Here is a 23,839-nt window from a genome sequence, read left to right on the forward strand (position 1 = left end):
AACATTGAAACAGAAAACAAAGCATAATATTTAAATTACATTTTTTGTAAAATATAGGTAAAATTCTCCCGTCTGGAAAAAACACCCGTTGGAGAATTGCAATTCTTAACGGGGGAGCCAAAACACCGTTGGGATCCAACGGGGGATGGCAACTTTATCATCAAATAACTCTACTTTCCAAAAACATTTTAACTCTTTTTTTTCAATTATATGTATGTACTCAATGCCCCCTACATATATGCAAAATTTCATAACACTTGTTCAATAAATAAAAAAAAATAAGTTTGCAACTAATCTGGATTTGCAAACTTAATCTGGATACTGTTATATAACAAACATTGAACAGAGAGCGAGATGGCTCACACGGGATCAATAGACGATTTATTGCATAAATCAATCTTTCGTACCGTGTTACAGTGGAATAGTGTTGTTTTTCACTGTGTGCAAAGTCCATGAACTCACTGGAATTGTTACTAACGTCGTTAGTGGAAATGGAATTTAGAAATGTCTAATCATCATGCTGAATTATCAACAGCATCATTTCTGTGGAACACTGCGATATGCCTTATATAAGTGTTTCATAGTTATGGTGCTTTTAAAATAGTTCACTATCTGCCGAGATTGGAATGGTACTTGTATACAGGTAAAATAAATAATTGTGCAGTGTTTATTTTACTAACATATTGTAGTGAAATAAGGTCACTTCCAACAGCCTTGCTGTTGGGCTAGCTCTTCAGGGACGCGGTTAAACTGTCTGACTACCACTCTGGAGGTCATGGGTTCAATGCCCGGCTTGAGCTCAGTATTTTCACATTAATGACGACGAGGCAAAAAACGAACTGTGAATGCGGGAATGGGTCTGAGCTGTTTAATGGTTTCTGGGAGGGCCATGTGGATGCAAGACATTCTGTAGCGAGCGTGTCTGGGCCTTGAAACATTAAAAGGGGGAGGAGTGTAGTGAAATAAGGTCACTAAGGCTGTTGGGCTAGCTCTTTAGCCACGCGGTTAAAGTGTCCGACTACCACTCTGGAAGTCGTGGGTTCAATCCCCGGCTTTTGCTCAGTATTTTCACATTAATATCATTCACTATCACATATAAATATTTATTTTACTCTTTGTATTAAAGCTTGATTCCTGAAAAAGTAAGATGCTTATCAAGACACTGGAGTCTATTTCCCGAGTAGAACCAATACTTTGTGTCATCAGAGATGATCTTGAGGACCCTCCCTAATTCCCTCATTGCCATTGGGGATCAAAGTGGGACCTTCTGATAAAAGTAGCTAGACAGACACTATAATTATGTAATATTCCAGGGAAACCTTTTTACCCGAGGTATTGTCATAGCCAGCTCGTCGCCCGCCGTTTGCCTTCCGCATCGTGCTAAAACTTTGACATTTTGCTCTAAAATCAAAGTGCTTCCACCTGCAACTTTTTAACTTCATATGTAGATGCACCTTGATGAGTTCTACATGCGACACCCATTTTTGGGTAACAAGGTCTAAGGTCACTGTGACCTTAAAATAAAATAAAATCCCGGGTATGTTTTAGTATATTTACCGTACCGGGGGTACATGTAAGTATACTTAAGAATACCAGCGGTACGTGTAAGTAGTACCCGAGCCGTAAATGACCAATCAAGCCTCAGTAACTGTTCCTAAATTACAGTCACTATGTTGCCTTTTAAACTCCAACACAAAAAGGTCTTGACAAATGAAATGTAGGGTATTTGCACCACATTTGTCTGTGTTTAATGATCATGTAAATAAACTTGACATGCAGAAAAATAATATACTTTTAACACAATTTTTATGTCCCCCACCAGTATAGTGGGGGGCATATTGTTTTTGCCCTGTCTATCTATTGGTTAGTTTGCTCCAACTTTAACATTTTGCCATAACTTTTGCAATATTGAAGATAGCAACTTCATATTCGGCATGCATGTGTATCTCATGGAGCTGCACATTTTGAGTGGTGAAAGGTCAAGGTCATCCTTCAAGGTCAAAGGTAAAAACAAGAAACCGTCGGAGACGGGTGATGCTCCCCAAAGGTTTTTTGGTCACAATATTGCACTATATATTCAGATAAAAGAAAACGTCTTGAGGGCACAGTAGTTGGGGGACAAGAATATTTATATATAAAATTTCAAAGGGCCATAACTCTGTGAACAATCATCCGACCAGAACCCGCTGATAATACGCACATCTTTTGGTAGTGAAGCTTCACATTAAGTTTCATTGAATTCCGGTCTTTAGTTGCTGAGAAATAGCCCGGACAAGAATTGCACTATATGTACAGTTAATTTAAAATTTCAAAGGGCCATAACTCTGTAAAAAATCATCCGATCAGAACCCGCTGATAATATGCACATCTCCTCTTGGTAATGAAGCTTCCCATAAAGTTTCATTGAATTCCGGTCATTAGTTGCTGAGAAATAGCCCGGACAAAAATTGTACACGGACGGACGGACAGACGAAGCGGCGACTATATGCTCCCCCAAAATTTTTTGGGGGAGCATACAAAATCAAAGTGGCGCAGAAGGGGACATAGTGTTTCCGACAAACACTTTTCTTGTTTTTCCTGCAGGTTTCCTGCATACATTCATTTTTGTGTATTAAAAAAATTATTTCTCCTTGTGAAAAATGCACTTCATCAGAAAATAAGTAGGTAACCATAAGTGCATTTTAATTGTGTTTTAAGTATATTTTCAAATAATTTAATTAACTTTTTGGAATAAACAAAACTGAAAAAGTATACACAAGTGTATCAAATTTGCATGAATTACATTTTCATATACATACATGTACCAACGCCTATTTATTAGCAGTAGTCCTAAAATGGTTCACTTATGGTTGACAAAATGCATTTTGTATTGCTATTATTTCAAAATATAGCTACCCATCCAGTTCAATAAAAAACTGTAATGTTAAATCATACACAGTGACACTATGTGAAGTTGGAATATAACATATTTTCAACAATTATAATGTGCTTTTTTTCCTATTGTGTTTATTTATTTGACAAAATTATAAGTAAAATAGATACTTGCATATACAAATTCATTTCATGCTCTGAATGTATTTTTGTTAAATACTGTGTATACTTTTGTATTATTTGTACTTTTCTAATGTTTAACAGTGATGGTATTTTAATTATTTTCATTGTATTTTTAAACTGTGTGCAGGAACACATCCACAGGGTTTCATTTTTTTAGGATTTAAGAAAAAATCAAATTAAACACCCAGTGAAATCAATTAAAATGATACAATTATATATGCAATAGTGTCTATTTTACTTATATTTTGTACAAATTAATAACAGGTTAAACTGCATTTACTGCAGTGTTGAAAAAACACTGTTTATTCCCAAATTGATGTCTTATTCCAACTTCACATAACAGTGTGTTCCTAGAATAATGAAGAAATACTGGAATCTCAAATTGTGTCATATCATTGTTTCTAATATCTGCATCAGCAGTAACCCTTCTGAAAATGAAATGTGCTTTTTACCAAAATGCACTTTAAAAATTGCATTTTATCTGCACTTGTTTAAGCGAATCGTCTGCATTTTCGAAAGAGTACACTTTATTGCATTAATTAATTAGAAACAGATGAAGCCTTTTTTCATGTTCTTTAAATTCGGAAGTGTGTTTTTCTTTTTTTTTATAAATAATCCACTTTTTCTTAGACAGTGAAGTTTTAAGTACATCTTTTTAATTTATAAAATGTTTAAAGTGTATCTTTTCTAGGTTAGGACATATTTTTACTTTAGAAACAAAATAACACATTCTTAAAAGCATTATTAGGTGTTTGCTAAAATTTAAATTAGTAACAAAGTATTTTTTCCATTGGGGCCATACAATCAAAATGTTCACCATGAAAATGCTGACAACTTCAAACATCATTCTTTTTAAGTACAAATGTAAGCGCTTCTTCTGTGTTCTCTGTATTGCAATTCACTTTATAATTTAAAGTGTATTTAATTACATGTTGAACAAAAAGATTGTGAAGTAAGAAGCTTAAGTGACATTATTCAAGAAGCTTCTTCTCTTAAAGATTTACTAACACAACATTGAGTTTAAACAGTTTTAACAACTTTATTCGCAACAACAGTAAATATTTGTAGTGGTTATAGCAATGACCCAAAGAAATATTATTTATATGATTTTAAAAAAATCTGACGACATATGTGAAGGATTATCTGTGGAAAATATAGGGATATGGAGTAGCTGTACACACAATTTAAATGGAACATTTAAAGTACAAAAGGGGCATTATTAAGCTAAATGCAGGTCAGAGATAAGCAACTTGGTCAGTGACCTCACAATGACATAATGACCCTGAATACGTAAGTGCTTTTAATGAAAATATGTAATAGAAACAGTGATATAAGGATGTTGCATGTTTACCATAATTTTATACACAGCTTATCATTCAAGGTATAGTCGAGCTAAAATTAAATATGAATTTTACATTTAAGTTCGAATAAAAAAATACACATTTTTTTTTTCAAGAGTTCCTGCTGTGTTCAACTGCATGTGTGTAATATAACGTATTCAGTATTATGGGTATGAGAGTCCCATCCACTGCTCCCGGGCCTTGTGGCAGAATCCAACCTTCATGCAAGTTTGTTGTTGTACACGGACTGGAAACCTATGGAATGTATCATGTGTTTAAAATTAACAGAACATGATAAAGCATTTATATACATGATTTGATTAACTGTGTTTAAATTTTCATTTATTTACTGTGCTCAAGTTTTCATCATCTATTGATTTTTTATTCACATATAGTTTATGTATCAAATAAAAAAAACAAATGAGGAATAAAAAAAGATGAAAAGTAAATAAATTATGATCGTACCATCCCTGTAAAATGAAAAATAATTTTAACTTTACTTATTTGACCCAAAATCTATATGAGATTTTATCACATGCTATACCCTGTTACACATAAGCGTTTTCATTGGCTTAGTTTTCGTTTATTGACCAATCGCATATTGTTATTTCACCGAAATGACGTTGCAACGTCAAATGATGCCACAAAATGTAAACATCATTTGGGATTTATCATTATGTTTGCGTTAATATTTATTTAATTTGCTCATTTAAAAGCATGTGATAAAAAAGATCTCACACTCGTTGTCATATCATACATGTACCATATTTTATTAAACTCGTCCAGGAAATTCATTAGTAAGCTCGCCAAAGGCTCGTTTACATACAAAATTCATTAACTCGTTTAATGAAATATGGTATGATATGACAACTCGTGCCAGATCCTATATGTAAGACATGATGTATTTAAATAAATAACATTTTTTCTACAACAGTTTAAAATCATGATTGAGTAATTGATTATAGAAATAAAACATTTACCGATCTAGGTTTGCTGATTGAACTCGTGAAGGCATCTCAATTAACGAAAGATGATCTGCTGATTCCATGAAGATCTGCCAGCTTGGAATAGATGTTTCCTTCGGCCAAAAATCTTTAACTGATGTCAGTGATGAGTACCTGTTGGTGTAGTACAATATGAAAAAGTGAATAATACTAGTCTTCTAATGTAATGAAAATACTATAATATGTTACTGTTGTGTATGTGTGTTCAAGAACAACAAGATATTTTGATAACTCAGTAATTGATTTGTTATTTCATGATGATCATCACTTTGGTGTTTTGTGGTTGAAGGTTTGATACACATGTAGGCTAACAGTTGCCTAACTGGGCACATTTTACAATCCAACATAATTTAGCAATGTATGTATCGTTCTGACAGAATATTAAATAAACATAATACAAAGAAAAGGAATAGAGTGTAACGAGTTGTATAGCGTTGATAACAAACATTTACCGATAAAAAACAAGGCTCCATTGAGTACTTATCCGAACAAAAAAACTTCCGAAATCACATGCAAATTGCAATGGAGATAAAAGCTTACAGCAAAATTAATAATTGCACAATAATTTGAGCGGCGGGAAGCGCATATACTTCAACTGCTGTTGAACAATATAATTGAATCACACACATAATAAACACATAGGGTTTTCACGTATGATAAATTGCAATTTATTTTGATTTATTCATCCTTATCGAATATAAACAAAGGGCAGTAACTGACATATTGATTCGAACGTTAAATATTTTGCAGAAAGTAATCAAGGGATAAAAAAAACAACATGTTTACTTCCTCTGTATTGTCGTCGATAAAAAGACGGAGCCAAAAGCTTCTTATTCGGCGACTATATGCACAACATACGCGGCGTCCATTTTGTTTTCGACGTAACTACGACTGCTTCTTACGTCTCGTAGACTTACGAGAGAATTCTACGATATCGTAAGTTGCGAAAGTTTATTGAAACGCAAAATGGCAAGTTGCGATTATCGCAACTGGTTTACGAGTCGTAACATACTTACGAGAGCTTTTTGAAACGGTCCCCAGGTGTGGGAACGTGCGTTTAAGCACGGTGCGACGTGCCGGTATCGGTTGTCGTGGTTGTATTATAAATTAATGCATTTGTCTGTTGTTGTTGTTTAATGAGTGTGTTAATGTTAAAGTTTTTATAAACACGAATTTGTGTGTTTAAATATGTTGTTAATTTTACTCGTGAATGAGTATGCGCTGATGGTTCAGCGGTTAAGGCGCTTGTCTTAATAGAAGCCACAGTGGCTTGTTACACACCAGGTGTGGGAATGTGCGTTTAAGCCGGTATCGGCTGTCGGGTTATTAATATACATTGGGATGTATTAGTTTGTTTTGAACTTTTTATAAACATACATTTGTGTGTTAACATCTGTTTTTTCAGAGACATGCAGATGACATAAACGCGCTGCCTGACGTCTTGGTGGGGGGAGTGTCCTTGCTGCCGGAGTTACTCAAAGAGTCAAGAGCTATGAACACATCAGAGGCATACAGAAGGGGGATTAAAAGGTGGTGTGATTGGGCTTTGAGTAATAACTTAACCAGTGAGGATACTTTTCCCGCCAAGGCGTTTCATGTGGCTTTATATATGACATCTTTAATTCAAACTGCTCAGTCACCAAGTTGTTAATGCTTTTTATAGTATAAAGTGGTATCATGACTTGTTGGACTTACAATCACCAACCGATTCTAATTTAGTTAAAAATGTGCTAGAGGCTGCTAAGAGGAGAATAAGCAAACATTCGAATAGAAAAGAACCAATTTCTGTATCTGTACTTGAACAAGTTTTTCACTGTTTGTATAAAGAAAATAATGTGTTTAATCAAAGGACAATTTGTGCACTGTTACTTTCCTATGCTGCATTTTTAAGAAGTAGTGAGTTATTGAATTTAAAGAGATGTGATATTATTATTTACCCAATGTATATGAGTATTTTTATTCAGTCATCCAAGACCGACAAGTATCGGGATGGAGCATGGGTGCCTTTAGCTAGAACTGCTACTGTTTTATGCCCAGTAGTTAATCTTGAAAGATATTTTGTGTGGGCTAAGATACCAAGTGATTCAGAATGTTTTGTCTTCTCTCAACTGTCAAAAACAAAAGAAGGTTTTAAACTAAGGCAATGTGATAAACATTTATCATACAGTCATTTAAGAAAACTTAATTGATGCTATCAAACCTTTTGTAAGTGATATAAACTGTTATGGTTTACATTCATTGAGATCGGGTGGAGCCACAGCGGCAGCTAACATGGGTATTCCTGACCGTTTGTTTAAGCGTATGGCGCACCAAAGGGGTCGAAACTTTAACTTCTGCTCGAGCAGAAAAAAATGCTGCTCGAGCAGCATTAAAATGCTGCTCGAGCAGGATATTGCTGCTCGAGCAGCAATTTACTGGTCGAGCAGCATTTCAATGCTGCTTGAGCAGCAAAATTCCTGCTCGAGCAGCAATATGCTGCTCGAGCAGCATTTATTTTTAGAATAAGCCATTGAGCCCGTCAGCCAATCAAATTTGAGCTTACAAACGGACGACATTAGCTATCTCTACGGAAACGAAATAGACCGGTGAAGCGTCAATAACAGTCAATATTGTCAGATCGTGAGATTTGACGATTTTCACAGTACCCTCGTGATATTGCTCCGATCAGTTGCCGTGAAAAATGTCAGATTGATGAAAAATAATATTTAACGCATTGTTGTTTCAATTCAACTTAATTTCGCGTTTTAACAGCTCGCAGTTATTTTCGGACATCTTTTTTTTCGGACGTTGAACCTAAACACATTGTTCACAACAAAGATATCAAAACAGTAGTTCTAACACCATGCAAACATTTGAATTTTAAAACGATTTTCGTTTTAAATGCTATATATATCGATGATGTACATGCATTACGTTGTAAAGAAATATGGTAATGCTTAATTTACAGTCATGAGTGTTGCAGTTTTTTAATACAAAGATATAGCATTGATTTAAGAAAATACTTTCAGATTATATATATATATATATATATATATATATATATATATATATATATATATATATATATATATATATATATATATATATATTATTTCACCTTAAAAAAGTTAAAAACTGATTATGAACCAAATTCAGTTCCACAAATGTTTAATCCCAATCGGTGTTTTTATCATTATTTTAGCTAATTCACATGTACACTCAATTCAGGAAAACTATTGTATTATATTTCACACAATCATATTTACCACTATCATCATTTATTTAACATGTCAATAAGCTCGATTGGTAATTGTCGGTTCGGCTTGGGCAATGCTTTAAAGTACCCCGTGTACTCTTAAGTATACTTTAATGTACCCCGGGTACGCTAAATATTCTTAAACGTACCGTTGGTCTGTCTGTCAGTGCAGTCACTCACAAACTTTTCAGTGCTTTATCTCAGAAATTCAATATAAGTTTTCAACATGAAACTTTATGGGTGTATAAATATAGCTGAGGAGAGGTGCCATGCACAAGAACCATAACCCGTCGCTTTCTGAAATAAGAGTTATTTCGCTTTGTTGTTTTTGTATGATGTAACTAGGGCTATATCTCAGATACTATACAAGATTTTAACATGAAACTTCATGGGTGTATAATTATCAATGCACAAGAACCATAACCGTATACTTTCTTACGTAACTGTTATTGCCCTTTCTTGTTATTGTTATTTTATGATGTAACTTTTTAGGGCTATATCTCATTTATAGAACCATGCATAAGAACTACAACCCTTCACTTTCTTATATAAGAGTTATTGCCCTTTGTTGTTTTTATATGATGAAACTTTTCAGGGCTTTATCTCAGAAACTATAAATACAAGATTTCAACATGAAATTTCATGGGTGTATAATTGTCAATGAGAATAAGTGCCATGCACAAAAAACATAACCCTAGTACATATGTACATGTCTGATGTTACTTTACAGGACTATATCACAGATACTATACACGATTTAAAGATGAAATTTAATGGATGTTAAGATATCAATGAGGAGAGGTGTCATGCACAAAATCTATAACCCTACACTTTCTTAAATAAGAGTTATTGCCAATTGTTTTTTTTATGTTGTTACTTTTAAATAAGTGAGATAAGGGTACAACCCTTCAAATAAACTTTTCTGTTAGTTCTGCACCCATCAATAATCAAAATTTATTTGGCGGGGGATATCAATTAAACGAATTTGCTTATTATTAGTCTCAACGTTGAAAAAGACTTAATATTTTAAGTAGCAATGAGAATATAAGACACAACAGACTCATCAGTCATCAGTATTATGTTAACATATCTTTAGTCAGTTACTTAACTAGGGCAAATAAAGTTGAAGTTTATCAGGTGGTCTAAAAGTCCTCACCGCCTAGCAGATAAGTCTACAAAGTATTTTAAAACCGGTTCATGAACATGAAATGATAAGTCATTTACGCCATCGGGATTATTTATTTTAAGTCAATATGTTTTTGGAATCTTAAGGCACTCATTGAAAAATACACCACTACATAAATAAATATCTAGGTCAATTGTGATTCTGTCAAGCAATGATTATCATATCAATTATTATCTCCAGAGTTATTCTTTTTTTGTTGCACTTATCATAATCTAACCATCTGCATTATTTTTGCCAAACAGGTGGTTTTGCAATCTGAGCACCACAATCATCAATATTTTGTGTGGATATAAAGATGTTATAAAAATGTAGGATTTAAAACCTTCAGTTTTATTGTGCTGTACTTGTTTAGGAGATGTGTAATACCAACTGGCTACTTCTGTTTTCAGAACTAAAAGGCACAGAAGGATTTTATTAATATTTTGTTGAGTTCTCAGATTAATCGAGCCCAAAGCACTTCCTGCTACAAAACATATTTTCGAGCAACAACACATATTGATAATATCCATTTTAATGCCGTGCGGGTCTTTACAGTGGAGTGATCGAGTCACACAGATATGTTTGCCGCACTCCATGAATCAGAAGTCTGCGTCTCACGACTAGTCTTGATAAGCTGAATCATGGGCCTGTCGCAACATTGTGGGATGCTTTTTCATGACCATACATTTGGCAGTCTGGAAATAAAGTAAAAGTCATTCATACTTAGCTTAAAAAACAACAACATTTGTTTGCAATAAGAAAAGCATATATTCACTAGATTAAGTGTTCACAAAAAATACTATTTCTGAAAATAAAATTGCAAGAACGATAGTTTTACAGTGAAAAGTATTCATGTTTTATGCATCATAAATATACAATCACATGAAGACACTGAAAAACAACTTTTCATACAAAATAATATAATGGAGCAAAGAGAATGCTATTTTTCATTATATGACACATTAATAAATTAAAATATGAGTAATCTTCTTGTTTAACCTTTTTTCAGGGTTATTTGACAAAAGTGGGACTCTATAACACAGTTTGATATTACATATGAAATATCGTGTCCTTTATAAATTAAAAGAAAATGCAAGGCTCTAAAAACCAATGCACCAACAGAAAGGTACGATGATTATATTCTACATTCTCCCATTATTTTGTTGAATAAACGTTAATGCAAATCTTTACTAAGCAAACTATAGCTTTGTCACAGACGTGACAAATACCCCCACATGCCGCATTGACACAGACTATTTTGAATGCTGTCTTCACAAAACAAGAGAATCAAATTTATGGCGATTTTTAAGAATGATAATGCCATTATCATTTATGGCCATTTCGACCTTTGAACTCTTGAATTCTTTAGCATGACATGCAGTCCAAATTTATGGCCATTTTTTTTACTTTTGAACTCCAAGTGTGACCTAGACCTTGGAGTCATCAACATAACTCTTTCGCATGACACATCGTCAATCACTGTGAACAAATGAACCATGTATTTTTAAAATCTCACAATAAATGACATAGTTATGGCTCGAACAAGATCATTTATGGCCAATTTTGACCTTTGAACTCACAGTGTGACCTTGACGTTGCAGATATAGACTTAATTCTTTTGCGCGACACACCGTCCAATAATGGTGAACAAATGTGCCAAATGATTTTAAAATCTCACAAGAACAACATAGTTATGGCCTGGACAAGCTCATTTATGGCCTTTTTTAACCTTTGAACTCAAAGTGTGACCTTGATCTTGGAGTTATCGACGTAATTCTTTCGCGCCACACACCGTCCAATGATGGTGAACAAATGTGCCAAATGATTTTAAAATCTCACAATGAATGACATAGTTATTGCCCAGACAAGCTCATTTATGGCCATTTTTAATCTTTGAACTCAAAGTGTGACCTTGACCTTCGAGATATTGAAGTAATTCTTTCGCGCGACACACCGTCACATGATGGTGAACAAATTTGCCAAATGATTTTAAAATCTCACAATAAATGATAAAGTTATGGCCCGGACAAGCATTTGACCCTTGAACTCCAAGTGTGACCTTGATCTTGGAGATATCAACATACTTTTTCACGCAACACACCGTTCCATGATGGTGAACAAATGTACCAAGTTATTTAAAAATCTAACGATTAATGACATAGTTATGGTCCGGACAAACTTTCGGTTTAAAACACACTAAGTGACCTCGTGACCTAGTTTTTGACCCAGCATGACCCATATTCAAACTTGGCCTAAACATCATCAAGATACAACTTGTGACCAAGTTTGGTGAAGATCGGATGAAATTTCGGGACAGACCGACAAACCGACCGACAGTACGACAAAGTGACTCCTATATAGAAATATAAAGCTAATTTATTACCATCAATGCAAACACTCCACAGCTGTTTCCATGGCGCTGTTTGTTGCAAGGTGGCGCTTTGAACTCTGAACTGAATTTTTTCCAAGCCATCGTTCACAATTTGCGCTCGTTGACACATGAACTGGCTGCAACAAATATTTTGTTGGTAAAAATCAACAAAAATCATGTGCCTATATACTTAAGTGGTACTTTATCTATACCAAATTGTTTTGGTAATCAGTTTTCAAACATATATATATATATATATGTGAATCTCTTAACACATTATTGGAAACACATAAGTGTGAGAGATAGGACACAATAATAAATAAGAATGAACTAAGAAAGCAAGCTTAAATTTATATATAGCCTATCATTTTTAAAGTGTTGGTGGTCATAACAATTTAATATTTAAGATAAAGATCCAAATATAGAAAACAAATAAGATTTACAAAGTTTTTTGAATATCTTGTTTGGTATATTGCCTGATGAATGATAACTGGAACTGGCCAAAAAAGCTCCCTAAATGTGACCTTTGATCTCTTGTTAACGCATGCGCTGCAGCTTCTCTACATGGAGAACATATGTGGTAAGCTATATTAAAAATGGCATATTCAATTATCGAATCACAGTTTGGATAAGCTCAGAGACACACATAAAATGCACATACACCAGCTGCTACTGTGACTGCTATATCAAGCAGGTAAGACAAACAAGATGCGTTTGTGAAACACAATGTCCCCCTATATGACGTTTGACCTTGAAGGATGACCTTGACCTTAACCCTTCACCACTCAAAATGTGCAGCTCCATGAGATACACATGCATTTAAAATATAAAATTGCTAGCTTCAATATTGCAGAAGTGACATTACATGAGCAATTTTGACCATATATTTGACCTTGAAGGATGACCTTGACCTTGACCTTTCACCACTCAAAATGTGCAGCTCCATGAGATACACATGCATGCCAAATATCAAGTTGCTATCTTCAATATTGCAAAAGTATTCATAAAATAAGCGATTTGGGCCACATATATTTGACCTCTGACCTTGAAGAATGACCTTGACCTTTCACCACTCAAAATGTGCAGCTCCATGAGATACACATGCATGCCAAATATCAAGTTGCTATCTTCAATATTGCAAAAGTACTCATAAAATGAGCGATTTTGGCCACATATATTTGACCTCTGACCTTGAAGGATGACCTTAACTTTGACCTTTCACCACTCAAAATGTGCAGCTCCATGAGATACATATGCATGCCAAATATCAAGTTGCTATCTTCAATATTGCAAAAGTTATTGCAAATGTTAAAGTTGGCGCAAACAGACCAACCAACCAACAGACAGGGCAAAAAGAATATGTCCCCCACTACTATAGTGGGGGACATAAAAATGAATTACAGCTTTGAACCTTACCAGAACAAATCGAACAATGCCTTGTTGTTACCACCCAACGAGTCGTAAATGGTTACAGTCCTGGACATAACACTTGCAAACAGCAAAACCCAGTGATTGTTGCCTTTACATTGTGGCAGCATAAGTAGATCATACATATTGAAGTCCACCTACAAAATGTGAAATTATAATGTACCTTAAACAATGTATACATTACTAAACAGTGAGAAATTTGCTCAAATTACTTCAAAGAAGTATAGTGGCATGCTAGAATCAAGTACAGTTTAAGTTAACAATAAAACAAAAGATTGTCAGGCAATATGGTACTCCTGGAACAACTTTGTAGAGGTCATCGTTTGAAAAGAACATGTAGAATTTATGAAGAACCACCACTTTTACATAAAAATTCATGTCATGTAAAACGAAGACTTTGGCATTCATATCTCACAGACATATCAAGTCATTACCACTGCCACCGTAATCAACATAATTATTGGACACATAGAGAACTACTATATCTCACTACATACAAAATGTGGTAGCCCTAGATCCTACAGTTAAGGACAAGGACGCACGCAGGCACGGACGGACGCACGCATGACGGACACAGGACTATGACATACGCCTCGCTGGCCTTTGGCCAGTGGAGCTAAAAATCAATTAAGGAAGGGAGGGAGCACCCCTCACTAACCCAACCATAAAGGCCCCTGGGCATCTGAAATATGACCACAAGCACTAATAATCATATAATAATGATAAAACCCGGTCACCACTACAATTGTTATGATTGCGAGATATAATGTAAACATTTGCATTACAGGTCAATCTTTTTTCTTCAAGCCCAACACAAAATAACAATGCAAAATTAAAGTTTTAAAGGTTTTCAATGGGTACAAATAGGGTATTTATCTGGACATTGGAAACGTTGAAATACATGAAAATATCATCAAACAACTTAAATGTATTTCATTGTTAAAATATGTTTTTCTTGATTTTTCTCCAAACTTTACACAAATATGGGTGATTTCAAAAATATAAACTAGAAATGGCGCGGTTGAGGCCGACGTGTATCCCCACGCCGCATGTTTGACCCAGGGCTCCCCCAGGGTTGGTAATGGTTTTATGCATAGTTGAGATTGAACGTATTGTCATAAGAGAAGTTCGGTATCAATTAGATGTGAATCGGTGTAGAAATGAAGATATTATAGTAAAAGGCAATTTTGGGTGGGCGTGGCCTATGTGGGCGGGTGCCCCAGGGTTGGTTATGGGGCCATGCATAGTTGAGATTAACCATAATGTCATAAGAGAGGTTCAGTATCAATTTGAAGTGAATCGGTGTAGAAATGAAGAAATTATAGTAAAAGGCAATTTTGGGTGGGCGTGGTCTATGTGGGCGTGGCCAATGTGGGCGGGGCACCCCAGGGTTGGTAATGGGGCCATGTATAGTTGAGATTATCCGTATTGCCATAAGAGAGCTTCAGTATTAATTTGAAGACATTCGGTGTAGTCTCCGGTGCACTCAAAATATGCAGCTCCATGAGATACACATGCATGCCAAATATCAAGTTGCTATCTTGAATATTGCAAAAGTTATGACCAAGGTTAAAGTTTTGGGACACACACACATACAATGACAGACAGGCCAAAAACAATATACCCCCGATCTTTTGATCCAGGGGCATAAAAATGAGTAAAAATCTCTGACCCGGCCCCACCCCAACCCACATAACTTTTGACCCAGGGGTCAGATCAAAATTCCAAATAGTGCAGGGTCGCACATATGCTCATAGCTACCATGTGTGTAAGTTTCAAGGTTCTAGTGCTTATAGTGTAGGAGGAGAAAGTGGCCAGGACGGACAGAAGACGGAGATAACCACAATATCCCCACTTTTTCTCCGAAAAGCGTGGGGATATTGAAGCCTAAATGAAAAAATTTCTCAAATTTTAGATGTTAAGTTATGGCAACAGTTTTGTTTGTATTGCATAGGGAAAGGGTTCAAGTTTTATAAATGAGTAGGGCCGTACTGTCAGATGTAATCACTTTTTCACAACAAAAGATGTTAACCAAATGTTTTGAATTTTTTTTTATAAATGTCTTTTGCACTTAATAAAATCCCATTAAAACATGTTATCAATATTTTGTGTGTTTTGTCAACATGCAGTATGTTCTTAAGCAAAATTTAAATACAAAATCAGAAGTGTTCTAAAAAAAAATATGGAAAAATTAAATTTTCATGTTTTTTAACACATATTTTTCAAAACTATACTCCTAAAAGTTTTTTACCTGGCCTCAAAGCAGTGTATCTTAAAGGAAAAACTCAGATTTATCAAAATATAGGATGACCTTCAAATATATGTGAAGTTTTTTTTTATTATATAAGAAAATCTGCAAAAACTAGCTTTTGCCAAAACTGTATACAATTTTCAAACATGTGTACACTTGGGACACTTACATGACTTTTGTATACAAGTTAAATAAGCAAACCATTCAACATATATAAATACTTTTTAAATTTGTATTACATTTGACTATACAAATTAATGTTTCCCCAAATAATGTTCTGTGTCCGTTTGATGATTTAAGGTTGATGTTTAGAGATTTAAGGTTATTTGTACTTGACAACTTTAGTTATCATTTATTCTAAGAAATACCCAAACAGTCAGTAATATAGAATACAAATTAAATTTGCATAAAATATTCTTATAAAATTATAAGATAAGTTACAGGGAACTTGAATTGTTTGCTGAAACGATCTAGCATGATTTTAGGCCAAATCTGTACACTTGGGACATTTTCAAAATGGATGAAAATCTGAAGAAAAATAGCATAACTTTTATATGTATTTCATTTGAGGTATTTTTGTGGCCCTAAATATGTTTATAACCGATGGGATATCAGAGGCATAAGGAATCTCCATAATTATGCAGTCTGTCATAGATCTGTATTTTCAATAAAACAACACATATATTTCACAAATTGTAGATACATTTGACCTGGTTTTAAATATTTTTCACATAGTTGTATATATTTTACTTTGGTTTCATAATTTATCTTGTTCTATATAATAAAGATCTATTATAAATTGCTCTCTATATGCTGGAGATCTATATGCTGGGCATTGTTCTCTATACAAATGGGTAGCATACCTTGTTCTCTACATATCAAATGATGTTCTCTACATATTAAACATTGTTCTCTATGGCATTGACCTTGATCTTTAAATATAAGACATTATGCCTCTTCTATATGTTGGAATTTGATATATATATAAGACATTGCTCTCTATACTTGAAGTTGATCTAATATTGTGTTCTCTATATATTGGACGCTTTTCTATAAATATTGAACATGGTTCTGTATACAAATACATGTTTATATTTTTTCATAACAGTTGACCTCGTTTTCTATAATATGTGTCTTGTTCTGATAAAACTGGGCTAAATTCATGTGCGTAAAGTGTCGTCCCAGATAAACCTTTGCAGTCCGCACCGGCTTATCAGGGACGACACTTTCCGCTTAAACTTGATTTTTGGTAAGAAGGGACTTCCTTCAAACTAAAAATACCATAAAAGCGGAAAGTCTCGGCTCTGATTAGCCTGTGCAGTCTGCACAGGCTAATCAGGGACGAGACTTTACGCACATGAATTAAGCCCAGTTTTCTCAGAACAAGACACATATAATTCACTGTTCTATATTTAGACCTTGCTCTCTATATATTAAACATTATATTCTCTATATATCGGACCTTGTTCTTTATAAATTAGACCTTGTTCTTTTTATACTTTATACATTAAACACGATGTCCTCTTACTTGACCTTCCTCTGTAATACAATATATCCTCTATATATTTTGGTAATGTGTCATTAAAAATGAATGAAATAATAATAAGTGCTGTACCGTTGTTTATCGAAGGTTTTAACATGGTTTTTAGTTTAGATGTGTAGGAATTGTACCACAAGGGTGACAGTCTGCGTGGTTTAATTATAAGTGTCTGAAAGACTTTTTCATCCATCATATTTGACATTTGACCATGTTCAACTTTTATATTGGCTTTTTTTCAGTTGCTTTTGAATGCTTTATTAAATCAAAATTTAATCATTAATTCCGCTATAATGTAAGTTTGTTTTCACTTTCTTGAGGTTTATAAGAAAAACATTCATTTTGTGTCCCAAGTGTACATGTACAACATTTAATAACCAACTTCAGGCTAACATTGAAGATAATTGGAGAAACATTTTGATTAAAATTGACATTAATTTGAGAAGAGGAAACGTGTTTTTGTAATAATGTTATGGTAAAGTCAAATATAATTCCCACACATTATCATTTATATGCTTATATTTTTCTTCTGAAGACAAAATATGGAGACATACCCATATAATAAGAGTAGTTAACCCCCAGAGTGAAGACAACACCTTTTTCTCTTGGAGATTACATCTTCTGTGTACTTCTTTCCAGAAAATTAGTGCCTTTGTTTATTTTTTAAAAGCTATCACCTGTCCATCAAACATGATAAAAAATTCGTACACTTGGTACAATGCAATATTTGTCTTGCAAAAAAAGTTCACAAGGTTTTGGCATCAAATTTTCAGTACATCTAGTGATAAGCATTAATGGTTTGAAGAAAATGATGTAAAACCTTGAAAATTCTATCTTATGAAAAATTTAAAATAACTTTCTTGCAAAATGTACACTTGTGACAGGGACAAATTCTGACCACATTTAGTATTCAGCTGTTCAAAATTTACATGAACAAATAATTGTATAAATACCTGTACAAATGTGTAGAAAAAACATGTGACAGGTTAAAAGGACACTTTTTGCCTATAAATATTGAAGCACTTTATGATCCCATCTCTTAATATACATGAAGAGAGTTGAAAATTGTGGCACAAAATTGACAAGAACATCATTGCTTTGAACACTTGCTACAAAAGATATCAACCTAAGTAAGAAGCATTGTTTTATTTTTCTTAAAGCATATGAATTTTTATATTCATTAAATGATGGCAATACCTAATATTTCTGAAAGTTTTATTGAAGTATAGAATTGAAAATTGCCTTTTACATAAAATGTCACGCAAAACCAGTACACTTGGGGCAATTTTAAGGATATTTTTCAATATATTTTGTTAATGAAGAAAGTTATTGAGAAGAATTTTCACATTTAAGTTAATCACATGGAAACACTTCTGTAAGATAGAAAAAGAACTCAAACATGCTTAATGGTAAGAAAATAAATGCATGTTTTATTTAGGCTTCATTAATTTTTAAATCACCCATAGGATATGATGCGGCATTTGTCTTTACGGAATATAAAAAAAATCAATCATTTTTACCCGTAAGTTGGCGCTGTAATAAATTTGCTATTCTGTGTGCTCTTTTACCAAGCTTGATTAGGAATTTTTGAAAACGCGTCATGGAGATTTTCTTTCACCATTAAAAATAATAGTTCACGGATTCAAACCATAATTCCTGATTAATATGTTGCTACAGTGGAATCCTGTTCTTAGCATACCATGTCAGCCAAAATTATGCTAATAACAGGAATATGCTATTAACCGGAACACACATTTTAGCATAAATATAGCAACTGGGGGCATACAATAAGTCAAATCTGTTAATAATTGATCGTCAAAGTGAAATTTAAATTCAACATTGTATATGATTGATGTTTAAGATAACTATTTATCAAATGGAATTGTATTCTTAGGTATTTGCATTTGCATTTGAGCATATTTTTGCAAATTTAAAGCATATTTTCTTGGCATTCTGAGAATGTTCTATGCTATAAAGACTTTAAGTGAATTCTGAATATTGGGGTTAAAAATTATGCTATTAATAGAAGAAAAATACATTAAAATTTAAGAATTAATCTGTGCTTTGACATTCTATATGCTAATAACAGAAATATGCTATTATCAGGTATGTTAATAAGCGGAATCCAGAAATTATCCTTCAGTCTGACAGAATTTCGTAGCCTGTCAGACCAAACATCTGACAGATTATTTTACATTTTGCGGTGTCTGACTTGGCTTCTCACTTTTGAGTACATGATGCTAAATGTTTTAGATTCAACACTAGTTTCCTCAACCTCAGGACACCAGAGCTCCTGTGATGCAAATATACTTAAAGAAATATTTTTTTTTCCTGCAAATTGTGTTTAGTTCCTCACTTCTTGTAAAAAAAAACAACCTGTTACCCTCCGATTGACTGTCAATTTAAAAAGCAAACTTCAATACATATTCCTGTTTGTATTCTTGTATGAAAATGTCCACAACATATGGGCGTAGTTATATGGGGACTGAATATTCAAATACTGGTTCTAGGCCCAGGAAACGGACTCGAAAGCATTTAAAATAAGTAGGAATTACTTTCTATGCAATCGAGCTAAAATAAATAGGTTTAAACTAATATTCAAATACATGTAGGTTAAGAAGTACAGTAAATGACATGACAAAATGCTGTTAGAACATATCATCATTCTTAATTCTAAACCAGCTATACATGACATTATTCTTAAGAGGGGCATTTCAGAATAAAGATAAAAAGATACAAACGATTCGCAATAGAAAAATTATTTACTGCAAATATTTTTTATCGAAATTATTTCCGTCAAGACATGTTGTACAATAGCATGCCATGGTTAAAATGAGTGTGTAATACAATGCCTAAACTCTTTCTGCAAAGTTTGGGAAGTCTGCTTAAGGGACATTTAAATGGAAGGATAGATGAAAGGTAACTCATTATAGTGCCACCAATGTAATTATTATGCAATTTTTTCGCAGTTCAGAGCTGAAAATAACATCCCAGATTTTAATTATGCACTGCCAAGTTATTCAATAAATAGTAAATTGTAAACATTTCAATTATGAAAAATTAAACAACTTGTAATTCAGACACAACTCACATTTTACCTGTTGTTAGCTTTGAACAAGCTTATTGGCCTCGGTGAAAAATAATTTACACTGAAGTTGAGAAAAGTCCTCGCGAACTCAGTGCCCCAGATAATTATTTGGGAAATAGGGTTTTCAACCATTGATTTTGAAAAATAGGGTGATTCCATTCTTCATATAGGGTAAAATGAGTAATAAAAATGCATACCTTAAAATAATTGCTGATTTACTTCCGTTGACGCTGCACACTTGTATTGATTCAATAGAACTGTAAACTATCATCATAAATTTTAAAAAACTGATGTTTCGTAATATGTTTAATCCTTGAAACTGTCCATGATATAAACTTTAAAAAATGTCGACAATTTCTAACTTCTTTTTATACTTTTGACAGGTTTGTTAAGTCACAGACTTTCCATCATGTTTTTTGGATGTCAACTCATTTGCTGTATACACAGTTTTTAACAAAATCGATAACACGAATGATTCGGCACTGATTGCCTCTTGCTTTCTTGATTCGAAAAAGTTTGCGATCGGCTGATATTTTGGCGCAACAATCTCGGACGTCTATCGACCTCTCTTAGCTATTTTTATTTCGCATTGTAATAGAAACTGAAAGTACAGACGCTTTACAAATACATGCACAATGAGCGACGAATTAGGTCAGATTGAAAACGCATAGCGTTTGAATAACTAATTACTATGACCGTTTGCTGAGCTTGCTGAATGTAAGCGTCACCGCATTACGATAACAATTCCAAAGAGAAAATAACTAAAATGAGCAAAGCATTTTTAATCGAAGTTTTGTATTGTTAATTTGACGAATTTGCGTAAAAGTCAAATTGGTTGCGTTTTCAATACTCATGATATTGTATTTCTTTGCATTTTTAAACATTTTAATAGGGTGAAAGACGCAGATACGCAGCTTATCTGGGGCACTGAGAACTGGTTAACAGACATAATATTTTGGATAATTGTAAAAGTTAGGACAGCAGATATACATGTATGGGGAGAACGAGAAACGTAAACAATGTTAACCAGAAAGGCACAATCACAGGCAATCGGCACCTGTGTCGGAAGCAATTATTAAGAATCATTAAGAAAGTAAATCGATAGACACAGAGAACCTACACTTGCGCACCCATTGAGCTAGCTAAAGAAACTTCAGCGTACAGTTTATATAGTATTGACAGACCTGTAAAGTCGCGCCAGTCAAAAATCATAAAAAGCGACATTTAAAGTTATGGGAGCCAGAACTACCATTGAGCAATTCTTATCAGTCATCGTCGTGATTTTCGCAAAAGTTTTAACAGCCGTTAGACATTTATGGTCGATTTTCTTATTAAGCGAATGGCAACAATTTTTTGATCGACTAGTTTGCAGACAAAATATAAAGCACTTACCGCGTGTCACTGTTAAACTTTAAACAGGTCGTCACATAAACTTGCAGAAGATGTGAAAAAGGCACCATAGAGGTCTAATGGTGGCAGCCATTTTTTCAAAACAAACCAGTTTCGCACCATGTGGCAAATATAACAAGAGCTCTGATTGGCTAATGCCATAATCTAAAAATAAATGCTGGTCGAGCAGGATTTTTCTGCTCGAGCAGAAAAAATGCTGGTCGAGCAGTAAATTTGCTGCTCGAGCAGCATTTTGCTGGTCGAGCAGCATTTAAATGCTGCTCAAGCAGCATTTTTTCCTGCTCGAGCAGAAGTTAAAGTTTCGACCCCTTTGGTATCCCATAAAGCGTCACGGACGATGGTCCAGTGAGTCCACGAAGGATGGTTATGTTAAGGATTCGATAGATGACAGGCTAATCAGGGACGACACTTTACGCTTAAACTAGATTTTCGGTAAAAAGGGACTTCCTTTAAACGGAAAATACCATTTAAGCGGAAAGTGTCGTCCCTTATTAGCCTGTGCGGACTGCACAGGCTAATCTGGGACGACACTTTACGCACATGCATTATAACCAGCTTTCTCAGAACAAGACACATTTAAAAAGAGTTTTTTCTCCTGCTGATGAAGCTGAAGTTTCAATGTATCTGTTTTCTATCGTTTCGTTGGCTTGCGTTTATTTTTTCTCTTTCGTTTTTATTTTTTATTTGTGCGGACTGCACAGGCTAATCTTCGACGACACTTTACGCACATACATTATGACCAGATTTCACAGAACAAGACACACATAATGTGGTCGTTTATTAATGGCAAGGAGCCAATCGCTCAAGTAAGACACAAAACAAAACCACTAGTTTAAAACACATGTTCGCTCAAACATGAACAAAACTGGGATCACCTCATTGAAACAGTCAATGCAAAACAATGGGGGTTTAAACCGGTTTAAAGGAACCTCACACTGGGACGAGAATTATTCGTTTAACATTTAAGATTAGATAAACAGTAACCTCATCACATCACAATTCAAACAGCAATACAAAATAATGCATTTTAATATAAATACTAATTTTATTCATGTGCGTAAAGTGTCGTTCCAGATTATCTTGTGCAGTCACCACAGGCTTATTAGAGACCACACTTTCCGCTTTTATAGTATTTTTCGTTAAAAAGAAGTCTCTTTTACACGAAAATCCATTGAAGGCGGAAAGTATATTTCCTGATTAGCCTGTGCATACTGCACAGGCTAATCTGGGAGGCACTTTACGCACATGCATTAAACCCAGTTTTCTCAGAACGCGACTCATTTTATCACCCATGGGTTAAATACAGACCAGAGCACCAGAACGATAGCTTTCTAAGGCACAATGAAATGAGACCAAACAATAATCAACTACATCTCGACCTTTCTTAAGTCTAATAAAACTATGCAATTTAATAGTTTCAAATAAGTTTAATTGTTTTAAATAGATCAATTTATTACATTATACCGTTAATAAAAAATCCTTTTAAACATGTTTCATTAATATAAGTCAAAGTCATAGAAACCATAAATTTGTATTGTTCGTGAACATGCTGCAGTAGGATAAGAAAGCGCACAAGATCATCTATCGACTACGACACTCAAAGTTATGCTTTACACCATATAAAATAATATTTAAACACCCAAAAACAAGTAATTTAAAGGTACGTATTCACACATGAATACCAAACTTGTAATTGTGAAAAACATTCGCTGCCAAAACCCAATAATGTAATTTAATAGCAACACATTATATCCTCTAGATAATAAAGAATGTAACAAATCTTTAAGCATTTGTTCTGTATTCATTCTGACATGTTATCATTTTGGACACGTAAAAGAACATTATTTTAAATTGTGGGTGTGACAAGATCAAGAAAACTTGTTTATTTGTTCTTAATATTGTTGATTTTTTTTTAATTTTTCGTAAAGAAATGTCAGGGATTTCAATACAGACAAA

The 23,839-nt window shown here is 34.0% G+C and overlaps 1 protein-coding gene and 1 long non-coding RNA gene across 6 annotated transcripts; both read right to left on the reverse strand.

Annotated features, from left to right (window-relative positions):
- Window positions 1-4,079: 4,079 nt before the first annotated feature.
- On the reverse strand, window positions 4,080-6,118 carry LOC127837112 (uncharacterized). Of its 2 annotated transcripts, none has more exons than XR_008029108.1 (3): window positions 5,939-6,118; window positions 5,375-5,512; window positions 4,080-4,649 (listed from the first exon to the last, which is right to left on the reverse strand). It is a non-coding gene; the product is annotated as an uncharacterized LOC127837112 (long non-coding RNA). The 2 variants fall into 2 exon arrangements; XR_008029107.1 differs by having other exon boundaries at window positions 5,851-6,118.
- Window positions 6,119-10,123: 4,005 nt separating this feature from the next.
- LOC127837106 (uncharacterized) lies at window positions 10,124-22,173 on the reverse strand. Of its 4 annotated transcripts, none has more exons than XR_008029098.1 (4): window positions 21,866-22,173; window positions 13,586-13,734; window positions 12,182-12,306; window positions 10,124-10,493 (listed from the first exon to the last, which is right to left on the reverse strand). XR_008029098.1 is itself a non-coding variant. In XM_052363950.1 (3 exons), the coding sequence occupies exons 1-3, from the start codon at window positions 13,720-13,722 to the stop codon at window positions 10,438-10,440; spliced, it is 318 nt and encodes a 105-aa protein (XP_052219910.1). In that variant the 5' UTR covers window positions 13,723-13,734; the 3' UTR covers window positions 10,124-10,437. The 4 variants fall into 4 exon arrangements, 1 of the variants encoding a protein (XP_052219910.1); XR_008029099.1 differs by lacking the exon at window positions 21,866-22,173 and adding an exon at window positions 20,671-21,574; XR_008029100.1 differs by lacking the exon at window positions 21,866-22,173 and adding an exon at window positions 17,940-20,249.
- Window positions 22,174-23,839: the final 1,666 nt, after the last annotated feature.

Source organism: Dreissena polymorpha, chromosome 7 (genome assembly GCF_020536995.1).
Source record: "Dreissena polymorpha isolate Duluth1 chromosome 7, UMN_Dpol_1.0, whole genome shotgun sequence".
NCBI lineage: Eukaryota > Metazoa > Mollusca > Bivalvia > Myida > Dreissenidae > Dreissena > Dreissena polymorpha.